Source organism: Littorina saxatilis, linkage group LG17 (genome assembly GCF_037325665.1).
Source record: "Littorina saxatilis isolate snail1 linkage group LG17, US_GU_Lsax_2.0, whole genome shotgun sequence".
NCBI classification, from domain to species: Eukaryota; Metazoa; Mollusca; class Gastropoda; order Littorinimorpha; family Littorinidae; genus Littorina; species Littorina saxatilis.
This window is the reverse complement of record NC_090261.1, coordinates 561,081-577,918: the sequence shown is the minus strand read 5'-3', so window position 1 is coordinate 577,918 and position 16,838 is coordinate 561,081. Positions and strand designations below refer to the sequence as shown.

Genomic DNA, 16,838 nt, shown 5'->3' with positions numbered 1-16,838 from the left:
CGGATTTCCTCGGAGGATTGTGTTGAAGTTTCAATAATTTCATGTGACGGATTTGTGCTACACGTTGAGGAGTACCTTCTGGTATATATGTTAAATAAAAGTCACGTTACTGCAACCCTTGACTTGGCGTCTCTATTGAATGCTTCCTGATCTGTGCACACCCCTTCCACTCCACCTTATCACACTAACAATGTCACTTCTACCAGATACCTCTGGTGGATACAGGGACAGGGTGATAACATGTGATATTGACAGCACACAACTTGATTACTCAGCTGCAGCAGTAATGGAGGGTTGGATCTTGTTTCAGTGGATACAGGGACAAAGGGAGGGGCAGCGGGAGGGAGAGAGGAAGTGGACGACGGGGGGGTAGAGAAACACCTGCGTGACAAGGGTCCGCGTAGCAACAGTCCAGGTAACGCTCGCAGCGCAGTGAAGGCCCAAAACCACAAGGCCCCCAACAGTTCCACCGCCAGGCAGCAGGCAGGCAGCGCACAGACCCCCGCTGCGCAACAACAAGGCAACCAGCAACAGGCAGATGACGAGGATGATGAGGAACGTTAGTTATCCCTTTTTTCAAACTTTCTGAGATTTTGTGTGGGTTTTTTTGGCTGTTATATTTAGTCAAGTTTTGACTAATTATATTTAGTCAAGTTTTGACTAAATATTTTAACGTAGAGGGGGGAATCGAGACGAGGGTCGTGGTGTATGTGTGTGTGTGTGTCTGTCTGTCTGTCTGTCTGTCTGTCTGTGTGTGTGTGTGTAGAGCGATTCAGACTAAACTACTGGACCGATCTTTATGAAATTTGACATGAGAGTTCCTGGGTATGAAATCCCCATAAGTTTTTTTCATTTTTTCTATGAATGTCTTTGATGACGTCATATCCGGCTTTTCGTGAAAGTTGAGGCGGCACTGTCACGCTCTCATTTTTCAACCAAATTGGTTGAAATTTTGGTCAAGTAATCTTCGACAAAGGCCGGGGTTTGGTATTGCATTTCAGCTTGGTGGCTTAAAAACTAATGAGTGAGTTTGGTCATTAAAAATCTGAAATTTTTAAAAAAATTATTATTTTTATAAAACGATCCAAATTTACGTACATCTTATTCTTTATCATTTTCTGATTCCAAAAATATATAAAAATGTTATATTTGGATTTAAAAACAAGCTCTGAAAATTAAAAATATAAAAATAATTGTCCAAATCAATTTAAAAACACCTTCATCTTATTCCTTGTCGGTTCCTGATTCCAAAAACATATAGATATGATATGTTTGGATTAAAAACACGCTCAGAAAGTTAAAACGAAAAGAGGTAAAGACAAGTCGCGTAAGGCGAAAATGCAATATTTAGTCAAGTAGCTGTCGAACTCACAGAATGAAACTGAACGCAATGCCATTTTTCAGCAAGACCGTATACTCGTAGCATCGTCAGTCCACCGCTCATGGCAAAGGCAGTGAAATTGACAAGAAGAGCGGGGTAGTAGTTGCGCTAAGAAGGATAGCACGCTTTTCTGTACCTCTCTTTGTTTTAACTTTCTGAGCGTGTTTTTAATCCAAACATATCATATCTATATGTTTTTGGAATCAGGAACCGACAAGGAATAAGATGAAAGTGTTTTTAAATTGATTTGGACAATTTAATTTTGATAATAATGTTTATATATTTAATTTTCAGACCTTGTTTTTAATCCGAATATAACATATTTATATGTTTTTGGAATCAGCAAATGATGGAGAATAAGATAAACGTAAATTTGGATCGTTTTATAAATTTTTATTTTTTTTTACAATTTTCAGATTTTTAATGACCAAAGTCATTGATTAATTTTTAAGCCACCAAGCTGAAATGCAATACCGAAGTCCGGGCTTTGTCGAAGATTACTTGACCAAAATTTCAACCAATTTGGTTGAAAAATGAGGGCGTGACAGTGCCGCCTCAACTTTCACGAAAAGCCGGATATGACGTCATCAAAGACATTTATCAAAAAAATGAAAAAGACGTTCGGGGATTTCATACCCAGGAACTCTCATGTCAAATTTCATAAAGATCGGTCCAGTAGTTTAGTCTGAATCGCTCTACACACACACACACACAGACACACAGACACACGCACATACACCACGACCCTCGTTTCGATTCCCCCTCGATGTTAAAATATTTAGTCAAAACTTGACTAAATATAAAAAGCGTGCTATCCTTCTCAGCGCAAGTACTACCCCGCTCTTCTTGTCAATTTCACTGCCGTGCGCGGTGGACTGACGATGCTACGAGTATACGGTCTTGCTGCGTTGCATTGCGTTCAGTTTCATTCTGTGAGTTCGACAGCTACTTGACTAAATGTTGTATTTTCGCCTTACGCGACTTGTTTTACTTTTTTACTGTTTGTGTTTTTTACATTTAGTCAAGTTATGACTAAATGTTTTAACATCGAGGGGGGAATCGAGACGAGGGTCGTGGTGTATGTGTGTGTGTGTGTGTGTGTGTGTGTGCGTGCGTGTAGAGCGATTCAGACCAAACTACTGGACCGATCTTTATGAAATTTGACATGAATGTTCCTGGGTATGATATCCCCATAGGTTTTTTTCATTTTTTTGATAAATGTCTTTGATGACGTCATATCCGGCTTTTCGTGAAAGTTGAGGCGGCACTGTCACGCCCTCATTTTTCAACCAAATTGGTTGAAATTTTGGTCAAGTATTGTTCGACGAAGCCCGGACTTCGGTATTGCATTTCAGCGTGGTGGCTTAAAAAATAATTAATGACTTTGGTCATTAAAAATCTGAAAATTGTAAAAAACATATTTCTTTCCAAATTTACGTTCATCTTATTCTCCATCATTTGCTGATTCCAAAAACATATAAATATGTTATATTTGGATTAAAAACAAGCTCTGAAAATTAAATATATAAAAATTATGATCAAAATTAAATTGTCCAAATCAATTTAAAAACACTTTCATCTTATTCCTTGTCGGTTCCTGATTCCAAAAACATATAGATATGATATGTTTGGATTAAAAACACGCTCAGAAAGTTAAAACGAAGAGAGGTACAGAAAAGCGTGCTATCGTTCTCAGCGCAACTACTACCCCGCTCTTCTTGTCAATTTCACTGCCTTTGCCGTGAGCGGTGGACTGACGATGTTACGAGTATACGGTCTTGCTTCGTTGCATTGCGTTTAGTTTCATTCTGTGAGTTCGACAGCTACTTGACTAAATGTTGTATTTTCGCCTTACGCGACTTGTTTGTTTTCTTTTTACATTTAGTCAAGTTTTGACTAAATGTTTTAACGTAGAGGGGGGAATCGAGACGAGGGTGTGGTGTATGTGTGTGTGTGTGTGTGTGTGTGTGTGTGTGTGTGTGTGTGTGTCTGTCTGTCTGTGTGTGTCTGTCTGTGCGTGTGTGTGTGTAGAGCGATTCAGACTAAACTACTGGACCAATCTTTATGAAATTTTACATGAGAGTTCCTGGGAATGATATCCCCGGACTTTTTGAGTCACTTGAGAAAAAGTGACTCTATGTAATCGGTCAGTGTTAGTCTGTCCGGCCGGCCGTCCGGCCGGCCGGCCGTCCGTAGACACCACCTTAACGTTGGACTTTTCTCGGAAACTATCAAAGCGATCCGGCTCATATTTTGTTTAGTCGTGACCTCCAATGACCTCTACACTTTAACGATGGTTTCGTTGACCTTTGACCTTTTTCAAGGTCACAGGTCAGCGTCAAAGGAAAAATTAGACATTTTATATCTTTGACAAAGTTCATCGGATGTGATTGAAACTTTGTAGGATTATTCTTTACATCAAAGTATTTACATCTGTAGCCTTTTACGAACGTTATCAGAAAAACAAGGGAGATAACTAGCCTTTTCTGTTCGGCAACACACAACTTAACGTTGGGCTTTTCTCGGAAACTATAAAAGTGACCGGGCTCAAATTTTATGTGAACGTGACTCCCAGTGACCTCTACACTTTGACGTCTGCTTTGGTGACCTTTGACCTTTTTCAAGGTCACAGGTATGTCTTGAAGGAAAAAAATTGAAATATCATATCTCTGAAACTATTCATCGGATTTGATTCAAACTTTATAGGATTATTCTTTACATCAAATTATTTACATCTGTATTGTGTTGTGAATAGCAATTTCTTCCTGTCCATCTGATGCCTCATATAATATTCAGAACTGCGAAAGTGACTCGATCGAGCGTTTGCTCTTCTTGTTTTTCTTTTTTTCGATAAATGTCTTTGATGACGTCGCGCGCGCGCGCGTCATTTCCGGCTTTTTGTAAAAGTTGAGGCGGCACTGTCACACCCTCATTTTTCAATCAAATTGATTAAAATTTTGGCCAAGCAATCTTCGACGAAGGCCGGACTTCGGTATTGCATTTCAGCTTGGTGGCTTAAAAATTAATTAATGAATTTGGTCATTAAAAATCTGAAAATTGTAAAAAAAAAATTTTTTTTATAAAACGATCCAAATTTACGTTCATCTTATTCTTCATCATTTCCTGATTCCAAAAACATATAAATATGTTATATTTGGATTAAAAACAAGCTCTGAAAATTAAAAATATAAAAATTATTATCAAAATTACATTTTTGAAATCAATTCAAAAACACTTTCATCTTATTCCCTGTCTGTTCCTGATTCCAAAAACATATAGATATGATATGTTTGGATTAAAAACACGCTCAGAAAGTTAAAACGAAGAGAGGTACAGAAAAGCGTGCTATCCTTCTCAGCGCAACTACTACCCCGCTATTCTTGTCAATTTCACCACCTTGCCACGAGCGGTGGACTGACGATGCTACGAGTATACGGTCTTGCTGAAAAATTGCATTGCGTTCAGTTTCATTCTGTGAGTTCGACAGCTTGACTAAATGTTGTATTTTCGCCTTACGCGACTTGTTTAATTTTGTTTTGTCTTGTGGGAGGATAGCAATGTGGGCTCTGTCCTGCTTGCCAGTGAACAGGCTCAGTGCAGGTTCTCCCAATGGAGTTTGTTTGTTTGCTTAACGCCCAGCCGACCACGAAGGGCCATATCAGGGCGGTGCTGCTTTGACATATAACGTGCGCCACACACAAGACAGAAGTCGCAGCACAGGCTTCATGTCTCACCCAGTCACATTATTCTGACACCGGACCAACCAGTCCTAGCACTAACCCCACAATGGCAGACGCCAGGCGGAGCAGCCACTAGATTGCCAATTTTAAAGTCTTAGGTATGACCCGGCCGGGGTTTGAACCCACGATCTCCCGATCACGGGGCGGACGCCTTACCACTAGGTCAACCGTGCCGGTCTCCCAATGGTGTGCATTGAAGAATCGCATGCTGGGCTTTTTTTATCAGACAATGTATATGGCATACCCATTTCCAAGAAAAGGGTAGAAGCTTCCCAAATTGATGTCGGATTAGCTCAAATCTATCAGTTTCAAAACTCAAGGCTGTAGAAACAATTTCCATTTGTAAAAAAGGGTCTTGCATCTTTTCTGACAGATGTCGGTGTTCTGTTGCTAATACTACTATTCAGAGACAGAGTGACTGTAGTCCTGTTTTACTCCGACTGAGTCTGGGAACAACACTGGCGTTGTTTTGTTGTTAAGCTGATGTGTTAAGTTCCTGTTTCTGACTTTAGCAAGTGTGAAGTTAGGGCTGGGAGACTTCTATGCTGGTGGGTGAGGACTCCTATCCTTATCCCTATCCCTATCCTTATCCCTATCCTTATCCCTAACTGTCCGTGACGTGTGATGCTGTGTTGCTACAGGCGGGGTTTAGTTGGGCTGGGAGACTTCATCTTCTACAGTGTGCAGGTAGGCAAGGCCTCCTGTCCCTATCCTTATCCCTATCCTTATCCCTATCCCTATCCCTATCCTTATCCCTATCCTTATCCCTATCCTTATCCTTATCCTTATCCCTATCCTTATCCCTATCCGTATCCCTATCCTTATCCTTAATCCTTATTTTTACCCCCGACTGTCAGTGACGTGTGATGCTGTGTTGCTGCAGGCGGGGTGAAGTTGGGGCTGGGAGACTTCCATCTTCTACAGTGTACTGGTGGGCAAGGCCTCCTGTCCCTATCTTTATCCCAATCCTTTTCCTTATCCCTATCCTTATTCCTATCCTTATCCCTATCCTTATCCCTATCCTTATCTCTATCCCTAACTGTCAGTGACGTGTGATGCTGTGTTGCTACAGGCGGGGTGAAGTTGGGGCTGGGAGACTTCATCTTCTACAGTGTGCTGGTGGGCAAGGCCTCCTGTCCCTATCTTTATCCCAATCCTTATCCCTATCCCTATCCTTATCCCTATCCTTATCCCTATCCTTATCCCTATCCTTATCTCTATCCCTAACTGTCAGTGACGTGTGATGCTGTGTTGCAACAGGCGGGGTGAAGTTGGGGCTGGGAGACTTCATCTTCTACAGTGTGCTGGTGGGCAAGGCAGCCTCCAACGGCGACTGGAACACCACCCTCGCCTGTTTCGTCGCCATTCTCATCGTGAGTGCTCATTTCATCCTAACAGTGTGCCACTAGTCACCTGTGTTTGACATCTGTTGTGTTAACAGTCTCCTGTCTTTCAACAACTGTATGATAACCCTTCAGCGGGAGGTACCAACCTCGTTATCCCCCCTGTTTGTCACAAGATAGTTTCTTTCTTTTTTGAAAACAAACTAGGAAAGTAGCTGAAGTAGTGATGGTTGACATATATTGCCTTCCTTGTTTGAAAACCTGATGAAGGTGAAGGGGTGTGTGGTATGAAGAACTAATGTAGGGGTGTGGTTTGAAGAACTAATGTAGGGGTGTGTGGTATGAAGAACTAATGTAGGGGTGTGTGGTATGAAGAACTAATGTAGGGGTGTGTGGTTTGAAGAACTAATGTAGGGGTGTGTGGTTTGAAGAACTAATGTAGGGGTGTGTGGTTTGAGGAACTAATGTAGGGGTGTGTGGTTTGAAGAACTAATGTAGGGGTGTGTGGTTTGAAGAACTAATGTAGGGGTGTGTGGTTTGAAGAACTAATGTAGGGGTGTGTGGTATGAAGAACTAATGTAGGGGTGTGTGGTATGAAGAACTAATGTAGGGGTGTGTGGTTTGAAGAACTAATGTAGGGGTGTGTGCTTTGAAGAACTAATGTAGGGGTGTGTGGTTTGAGGAACTAATGTAGGGGTGTGTGGTTTGAAGAACTAATGTAGGGGTGTGTGGTTTGAAGAACTAATGTAGGGGTGTGTGGTATGAAGAACTAATGTAGGGGTGTGTGGTATGAAGAACTAATGTAGGGGTGTGTGGTTTGAAGAACTAATGTAGGGGTGTGTGCTTTGAAGAACTAATGTAGGGGTGTGTGGTTTGAAGAACTAATGTAGGGGTGTGTGGTTTGAAGAACTAATGTAGGGGTGTGTGGTATGAAGAACTAATGTAGGGGTGTGTGGTTTGAAGAACTAATGTAGGGGTGTGTGGTTTGAAGAACTAATGTAGGGGTGTGTGGTTTGAAGAACTAATGTAGGGGTGTGTGGTTTGAAGAACTAATGTAGGGGTGTGTGGTTTGAAGAACTAATGTAGGGGTGTGTGGTTTGAAGAACTAATGTAGGAGTGTGTGGTTTGAAGAACTAATGTAGGGGTGTGTGGTTTGAAGAACTAATGTAGGGGTGTGTGGTTTGAAGAACTAATGTAGGGGTGTGTGGTTTGAAGAACTAATGTAGGGGTGTGTGGTTTGAAGAACTAATGTAGGGGTGTGTGGTTTGAAGAACTAATGTAGGGGTGTGTGGTTTGAAGAACTAATGTAGGGGTGTGTGGTTTGAAGAACTAATGTAGGGGTGTGTGGTTTGAAGAACTAATGTAGGGGTGTGTGGTTTGAAGAACTAATGTAGGGGTGTGTGGTTTGAAGATCTAATGTAGGGGTGTGTGGTTTGAAGAACTAATGTAGGGGTGTGTGGTTTGAAGATCTAATGTAGGGGTGTGTGGTTTGAAGAACTAATGTAGGGGTGTGTGGTTTGAAGAACTAATGTAGGGGTGTGTGGTTTGAAGATCTAATGTAGGGGTGTGTGGTTTGAAGATCTAATGTAGGGGTGTGTGGTTTGAAGAACTAATGTAGGGGTGTGTGGGTTGAAGATCTAATGTAGGGGTGTGTGGTTTGAAGATCTAATGTAGGGGTGTGTGGTTTGAAGAACTAATGTAGGGGTGTGTGGTTTGAAGAACTAATGTAGGGGGGTGTGTTTTGAAGAACTAATGTAGGGGTGTGTGGTTTGAAGAACTAATGTAGGGGTGTGTGGTTTGAAGAACTAATGTAGGGGTGTGTGGTTTGAAGAACTAATATAGGGGTGTGTGGTTTGAAGAACTAATGTAGGGGTGTGTGGTTTGAAGAACTAATGTAGGGGTGTGTGGTTTGAAGAACTAATATAGGGGTGTGTGGTTTGAAGAACTAATATAGGGGTGTGTGGTTTGAAGAACTAATGTAGGGGTGTGTGGTTTGAAGAACTAATGTAGGGGTGTGGGGTTTGAAGAACTAATGTAGGGGTGTGTGCTTTGAAGAACTAATGTAGGGGTGTGTGGTTTGAAGAACTAATGTAGGGGTGTGTGGTTTGAAGAACTAATGTAGGGGTGTGTGGTTTGAAGAACTAATGTAGGGGTGTGTGGTTTGAAGAACTAATGTAGGGGTGTGTGCTTTGAAGAACTAATGTAGGGGTGTGTGCTTTGAAGAACTAATGTAGGGGTGTGTGGTTTGAAGAACTAATGTAGGGGTGTGTGCTTTGAAGAACTAATGTAGGGGTGTGTGGTTTGAAGATCTAATGTAGGGGTGTGTGGTTTGAAGAACTAATGTAGGGGTGTGTGGTTTGAAGAACTAATGTAGGGGTGTGTGGTTTGAAGAACTAATGAAGGGGTGTGTGGTTTGAAGAACTAATGTAGGGGTGTGTGGTTTGAAGATCTAATGTAGGGGTGTGTGGTTTGAAGAACTAATGTAGGGGTGTGTGGTTTGAAGAACTAATGTAGGGGTGTGTGGTTTGAAGAACTAATGTAGGGGTATGTGGTTTGAAGATCTAATGTAGGGGTGTGTGGTTTGAAGAACTAATGTAGGGGTGTGTGGTTTGAAGAACTAATGTTGGGGTGTGTGGTTTGAAGAACTAATGTAGGGGTGTGTGGTTTGAAGAACTAATGTAGGGGTGTGTGGTTTGAAGAACTAATGTAGGGGTGTGTGGTTTGAAGAACTAATGTAGGGGTGTGTGGTTTGAAAAAATCTAATGTAGGGGTGTGTGGTTTGAAGAACTCTCAACGTATTCAAACTCTCCCAAACCATCACCGTTCCAACACAGCGCAACGGACACACCTTGGATTGGGTTGTTTGCCGAGATGATGAATCGATCATCAAGTCTTTGACTATGGATTACACTCTACCCTCGGATCACTACTGTGCTGTACTGGACTTATTTCTCCCTAAACCTGAACATCGCCCTACCTTCGTCATGAGAAGGAATATCGCCGCTGTTGATGTTGCTGCCCTGACAGAGGACATGCTGGCCTCCATCAACTCTTCCGTCCATCCCGCCGCTCATCAACTCGACCAGTATCTCAAAGATGCTCTAGACTCACATGCCCCGCCAAGACGTCGCAAGGTGTCGTCGCGGTCTTCATGTGAATGGTATAGCGCTGTCGCTGATGAGCTGCGGCCACTGAAGCAGGAGCGACGCAGAGCTGAACGCCGCATGCTGCGACCGTCGAGCACGTACATCGACACAGAGATTTTTAACAGAGCTAAACACCAGGTTAATCGCTTTGTTGAAGCTGCCAAAACTGCATATAACTCAGCCCAGGTACTCGCAGCTAAGACTATGAAGCAGCTGTATTCTGTCACAAATAGTCTGCTTGGTAAAGAGAAAAACTGTCCTCTCCCGACCATATACACTCCAAGTCGTCTACCCTGTGAATTTTCCGATTACTTTAGAATTAAAGTACAGACAATACGACAAGAACTTGACTCTCAGCTAACCTCCACCACCAGCAAATTCACAGAGAAAAAATTCTCAGGAACATCTTTCTCGGGTTTTCACCATGTGTCAGAATGTTTTGTCAGAGAAAAAATTGCTGAATCCAACCGTAAGACATGTGAGCTTGACCCATTGCCCTCGTGCATTCTCAACCAGTGTATTGATGCGCTAGTTCCATGTATTACCGGTATCGTCAATGATTCGCTGGCCACCGGGATCTTCCCATCTGTATACAAATCGGCGGTAGTCCGCCCTCTGCTTAAAAAACCTTCCCTAGACCCTAACTGCCTAAAAAACTTCAGACCCGTTTCAAATCTTCCTTTTTTCTCGAAATTACTTGAAAAGATAGTTCTCTCTCAGATCATTGGGCACCTCACCCAGAACAAGCTCCTCGACCCCCATCAGTCCGCGTATAGGGCTGGCCACTCAACAGAAACCGCTCTCATCAAAGTTGCAAATGACCTTCTCTTAGCTCTCGATCAAAAGCATGTGTCTGTCCTTTCTCTATTAGATCTCTCGGCAGCATTTGACACTATTGACCACTCCGTTCTCCTAACAAGACTTCACAATTCTTTTGGTATTTGCCACACTGCCTTAGCTTGGTTTAAGTCCTACCTCACAGACCGCTCTCAGATAGTCTCCATTGACGGCTTCCAATCTGCTCCATCCCCATTGACTTTCGGTGTCCCCCAAGGATCTGTACTTGGCCCGGTGCTATTCATCATGTACACGAAACCAATATCTAATGTCATCTCTCGCCACTCTGTTTCCTATGAAAGCTTTGCTGATGACACTCAGTTACAAAAATCTGGCCCTATTACTGACCTCCCCAACACAATCGAGACAACTAAGAACTGCATCTCTGACTTGAAATTGTGGATGACCGAAAATAAATTGAAACTTAATGACGACAAGACCGAGATCATGCTAGTTGTACCCCCTTCTCTTAAAAAAAACCATCCCTTCCTGCCCAAATCTCTATAGCTGGAACTGATATTCAGTTGGCTTCTCAAGTACGAAACCTCGGTGTCATCTTCGACGAAACTCTCTGCTTCAAACAACAAGTCTCCACTGTCTGTAGAAATGCCTACTATGAACTGAGAAAAATTAGCTCCATCCGCCACTGCCTTTCTTCCGATGCTACAAAAACCCTCATTTGCTCTCTCGTTCTTTCAAGGCTAGATTACGGAAATGCCCTTCTTTCTGGTTCTTTTGACTATCTCATTGAAAAACTGCAGAAAGTACAGAACAACTCCGCTAGATTAATCACAAAGACCCCTAAAAGACACCACATCACACCTGTTTTGAGATCTCTTCACTGGCTGCCTGTAAGAAGTCGTATTCAATACAAAATTGCATGCATTTGTTTCTCTTTCTTTCATGGTACAGGACCTGCTTATCTCTCTGAGATGTTATCAAAATATTCAAACCTCTCCTCTCTTCGCTCTGCAACAGATACCAATGTACTTAGTAAACCAAAAAGAAACAGAAAATCAACTAACTATGGATTTGAGAGATCCTTCAAGTACCAGGGACCTCTTGTCTGGGAGAAAATCCCCCGGAGCATTAGGGATTCCCAGTCACCATCTGCCTTTAGAACAGCCCTCAAAACACACATGTTTAAGTTAGACCTCTGAAGGAGATCCCATGATCGGTGAGTCATTGGCGCTGCCACGTGTATTATCTACTAAAGTGTGGCGTTCGTGAAGATGTGTATGTGCCTGTGTGTGTTGTACTAGTATAACGTATGCGTACATGGAATGACATTGCGGGTTACCTGAACATTGACAATGACGAAAGAAAGATTGTGTGTGTGTGTGTGCGCGCGCGCGTGCGTGTGTGTGTGTGTGCGTGTGTGTGTGCGTGCGTGTGTGGGTGTGTGTGACTATGTTTGAATTTATTCGGATTTAGTTCTCTTTCCTTGTTTGTATTATGATTGTGTAAGTGTAAAGCACTCTGGGCTTGTCACCACGAGGTTTACGCGCTATATAAGTAATCGTTATTATTATTATTATTAACTAATGTAGGGGTGTGTGGTTTGAAGAACTAATGTAGGGGTGTGTGCTTTGAAGAACTAATGTAGGGGTGTGTGGTTTGAAGAACTAATGTAGGGGTGTGGTTTGAAGAACTAATGTAGGGGTGTGTGGGTTGAAGAACTAATGTAGGGGTGTGTGGTTTGAAGAACTAATGTAGGGGTGTGTGGTTTGAAGAACTAATGTAGGGGTGTGTGGTTTGAAGAACTAATGTAGGGGTGTGTGGTTTGAAGATCTAATGTAGGGGTGTGTGGTTTGAAGAACTAATGTAGGGGTGTGTGGTTTGAAGAACTAATGTAGGGGTGTGCTTTGAAGAACTAATGTAGGGGTATGTGGTTTGAAGAACTAATGTAGGGGTGTGTGGTTTGAAGAACTAATGTAGGGGTGTGTGGTTTGAAGATCTAATGAAGGGGTGTGTGGTTTGAAGAACTAATGTAGGGGTGTGTGGTTTGAAGAACTAATGTAGGGGTGTGTGGTTTGAAGAACTAAAATAGGGGTGTGTGATTTGAAGAACTAATGTAGGGGTGTGTGGTTTGAAGAACTAATGTAGGGGTGTGTGGTTTGAAGATCTAATGTAGGGGTGTGTGGTTTGAAGAACTAATGTAGGGGTGTGTGGTTTGAAGAACTAATTGAGAGGCCTGAGGTTTGAAAAACTAATGAAAGGTGGTGTAGTTTGAAGAACTAATGCAGGTGCCTGTGGTTTGAAGAACAAATCCAGGTGCGTGTGGTTTAAAGATCTAATGCAGGTGCCTGTGGTTTGAAGAACTAGTGCAGGTGCGTGTGGTTTAAAGAACTAATGCAGGTGCCTGTGGTTTGAAGAACTAGTGCAGGTGCCTGTGGTTTGAATAACTAATGCAGGTGCGTGTGGTTTGAAGATCTAATGTAATTGCCTGTGGTTTGAAGAACTAGTGCAGATGCCTGTGGTTTGAAGAACTAGTGCAGGTGTCAGTGGTTTGAAGAACTAGTGCAGGTGCCAGTGGTTTGAAGAACTAGTGCAGGTGTCTGTGGTTTGAGGAACTAGTGCAGGTGCCTGTGGTTTGAAGAACTAGTGCAGGTGTATGTGGTTTGAAGAACTAGTGCAGGTGCCCGATGTTTGAAGAACTAATGCAGGTGCCTGTGGTTTGAAGAACTAGTGCAGGTGCCTGTGGTTTGAATAAGTAATGCAGGTTCGTGTGGTTTCAAGATCTAATGTAGGTGCCTGTGGTTTGAAGAACTAGTGCAGGTGTCTGTGGTTTGAAGAACTAGTGGAGGTGCCCGATGTTTGAAGAACTAATGCAGGTGCCTGTGGTTTGAAGAACTAGTGCAGGTGCCTGTGGTTTAAATAACTAATGCAGGTTCGTGTGGTTTGAAGAGCTAATGTAGGTGCCTGTGATTTGAAGAACTAGTGCAGGTGTCTGTGGTTTGAAGAACTAGTGCAGGTGCCTGTGGTTTGAAGAACTAGTGCAGGTGCCTGTGGTTTGAAGATCTAATGCAGGTGCCTGTGGTTTGAAGAACTAATGCAGGTGCGTGTGGTTTTAGGGCCTGTGCTTCACACTGCTGCTGCTGGCCATCTTCAAGAAGGCGTTGCCAGCCCTGCCCATCTCCGTCACATTCGGTCTCATCTTCAACTTCCTCACCAGTGGCCTGGTACAACCCTTCAGCGACAGCCTGGCCAGCGAACAGCTCTACATCTAACTTTACTCACAGACACACCCACTCTCCATCTAGCTGCACTCAAAGACACACCCACTCTCCATCTAGCTACACTCACAGACACTAGCTCCGTGTTGCATCTTTCTATCAACAGCCTGAACAGCGAATAACTCCACATGTAGCTACACCCACAGACACACCCACTCTCCATCTAGCTACACTCACAGACACATCCCCTCTCCATCTAGCTACACCCACAGACACAAACACTCTCAATCTAGCTGCACTCACAGACACACCCACTCTCCATCTAATTACACTCACGGACACACCCACTCTCCATCTAGCTGCACTCAAACACACCCACTCTCCATCTAACTACACTCACAGACACACCCACTCTCCATCTAGCTACACTCACTATCACACACACTCTCTATCTAGCCTCACTCACAGACACACTCTCAATCTAGCTGCACTCACAGACACACCTACTCTCCATCTAATTACACTCACAGACACACCCACTCTCCACCTAGCTGCACTCACAGATCACCCACTCTCCATTTAGCCTCACTCACAGACACAAACACTCCATCTAGCTGCACTCATAGACACACCCACTCACCATCTAGTTACACTCACAAACACACCCACTCTCCATCTAGCCTCACTTACAGACACAAACACTCTCCATCTAGCTACACTCACAAACACACCCACTCTCCATCTAGCCTCACTTACAGACACAAACATTCTCCATCTAGCTGCACTCACAGACACACCCACTCTCCATCTAATTATACTCATAGACACACCCACTCTCCATCTAGCTACACTCACAGACACACCCACTCTCCAACTAATTACACTCAAAGACACACCCACTCTCCATCTAGCTGCACTCATAGACACACCCACTCTCCATCTAATTACACTCACAGTCTCCATCTAGCTACACTCACAGACACACCCACTCTCCATCTAGCTACACTCACTGACACACCCACTCTCCATGTAATTACACTCACAGACACACCCACTCTCCATCTAGCTACACTCACAGACGCCCCCACTCTCCATCTAGCTACACTCACAGACACACCCACTCTCCATCTAGCTACACTCACAGACACACCCACTCTCCATCTAATTACACTCACAGACACACCCACTCTCCATCTAGCTACACTCACAGACACACCCACTCTCCATCTAGCTACACTCACAGACACACCCACTCTCTATCTAGCTACACTCACAGACACACCCACTCTCCATCTAGCTACACTCACAGACACACCCACTCTCCATCTAGCTACACTCACAGACACCCCCACTCTCCATCTAGCTACACCCACGTCACAGACACACCCACTCTCCATCTAATTACACTCACAGACACACCCACTCTCCATCTAGCTACACTCACAGACACACCCACTCTCCATCTAGCTACACTCACAGACACACCCACTCTCCATCTAGCTACACCCACAGACACACCCACTCTCTATCTAACTGCACTCAAAGACACTAGCTTCGGGTTGCATCTTGCTATCTGGCTTTTCTCAACATTGATGGCTTAATCTTGGTCCATTTGATTTGCTTCATTTTGATTTTTAATATTTAGTTATTTTTGTTCATGAGTATGCATTTGATTGTATTAAAATTCATGAGAGTGTTCAGTTGTGCATTCACAGTATTGGATGAAAGTGTACTAATGATGCCTGATGTTTTTTCTGCTATGAGTGATTACTAGCTATGTTACAGTGGTTCAAGATTCTAAATTGTTGTAAACTATTGTTATATTGGTGTATGTCAGATGTTGACTATGATGTAGTAGTGACATGTTGTACTCACTACATGTGGTGGGCTAGATAAACGGGCGTGTCAAGGTTGACGCGTTGTTACACAATGATGTAGTAGTGACGTGTTGTACATGTGGTGGGCTAGATAAACGGGCGTGTCAAGGTTGACGCGTTGTTACACAATGACGTATCAGTGACGTGTTGTACATGTGGTAGGCTAGATAAACGGGTGTGTCAAGGTAAACGGGTGTGTCAAGGTTGACGCGTTGTTACACTATAGCTGAGGTCAGGTGACCACCAAACAATCAAGTAGACTTTTCTTCTGTGTCAACAGAGGATGACCGAAAAAGTCGCCTCCTTCATGGAGATTTTCCTTGAAATGACAACATTCACTTGTCTGCTGGCAAAGGTGAGTTGTGCGATACCTTCCTGTGACTTGCTATAATACAGAAGAGGATGACAGTTGTGACTTGAACAGGTTGAAGGGTCCCTGGCCACTCTCAAATCACCAGTCAGTCAGGAATACATGTACTGTGTTTACACCGTTGTCAGGTCAGTGGTCTTGTCATCATTTTCACGAGTTTTCATTCATAACCAGCTGGGGAACAAATAACACTTGCCCATGTAACAAATCGAGGTGGGTGAATGGGTTTGAGCTTTAAGGCGAAACGTGGATCGTCAAAGTAAAAGCCAATCAGGCTGATTGTTTAATGGGTGGAACCATCGCGGCTTTGGATTCGTGTTTTCGAGGACAACGATTGTAAGCATTCACTCTCAAAGACCCAATAAATGTTGATAATTACAGCGGCGATTCATGGTCAATTTTCAAATTACAAATTATCTCTGTAATCGCAAGATGCACAACGAAAAGTCAGAAAACACTTAAAGCCACCATTTGTCTCCCGTTAACAATCTGTTTCTGATCCCTGAGCCTCCCGAGCTTTTACAGACAGTACAAACATACTCCCATTTGAACGCTTACCGCTGGGGAGCATCCTGGCTGCTTTCTGTTGAGAGTGAGACATTTTCAAACAATTTGTTTCGTGCAGTTAGAAAAGGATGTAAGGAAAAGGCTCCTAATATGGACCGGCTCCTAATATGGACCACCTCCGGTTCTGACAAACTAACGGCGCTAGAGCGCTCAAAACAATTTCATTCGCTTTATTCACCCTCTCTGGATAAGTTGCACATGTCAAAACAGTTGCAGAAACACAAACCTCAAAACCGTTAGGCTTTTTCGCTTTTATTCACTTTTGGCAGCGTTAACTCTAAATTTGCTGCATAAAACGGACTCGTTTCTGTCCACAGCCTATAACTAGCCCTGGAGATTTCAAAAAAATATAACAAATAGTCTCTCTTTTTTTTAAGTTGATAATTTCACTTATTTTTACT

General features: G+C 43.1%; 1 protein-coding gene across 1 annotated transcript in view; it reads left to right on the top strand.

Moving 5' to 3' along the window:
• LOC138952812 (presenilin-1-like) overlaps positions 1-15,323 on the top strand; it is a 42,044-nt gene extending 26,721 nt beyond the window's left edge. Inside the window, exons 8-10 of the mRNA XM_070324548.1 lie at positions 311-559; positions 6,382-6,494; positions 13,522-15,323. Of these exons, the coding sequence (XP_070180649.1) occupies positions 311-559; positions 6,382-6,494; positions 13,522-13,677 (518 nt within the window). The 3' untranslated portion in view covers positions 13,678-15,323. The remainder of the gene's footprint in view (positions 1-310; positions 560-6,381; positions 6,495-13,521) is intronic.
• The last annotated feature ends 1,515 nt before the right edge of the window (positions 15,324-16,838 follow it).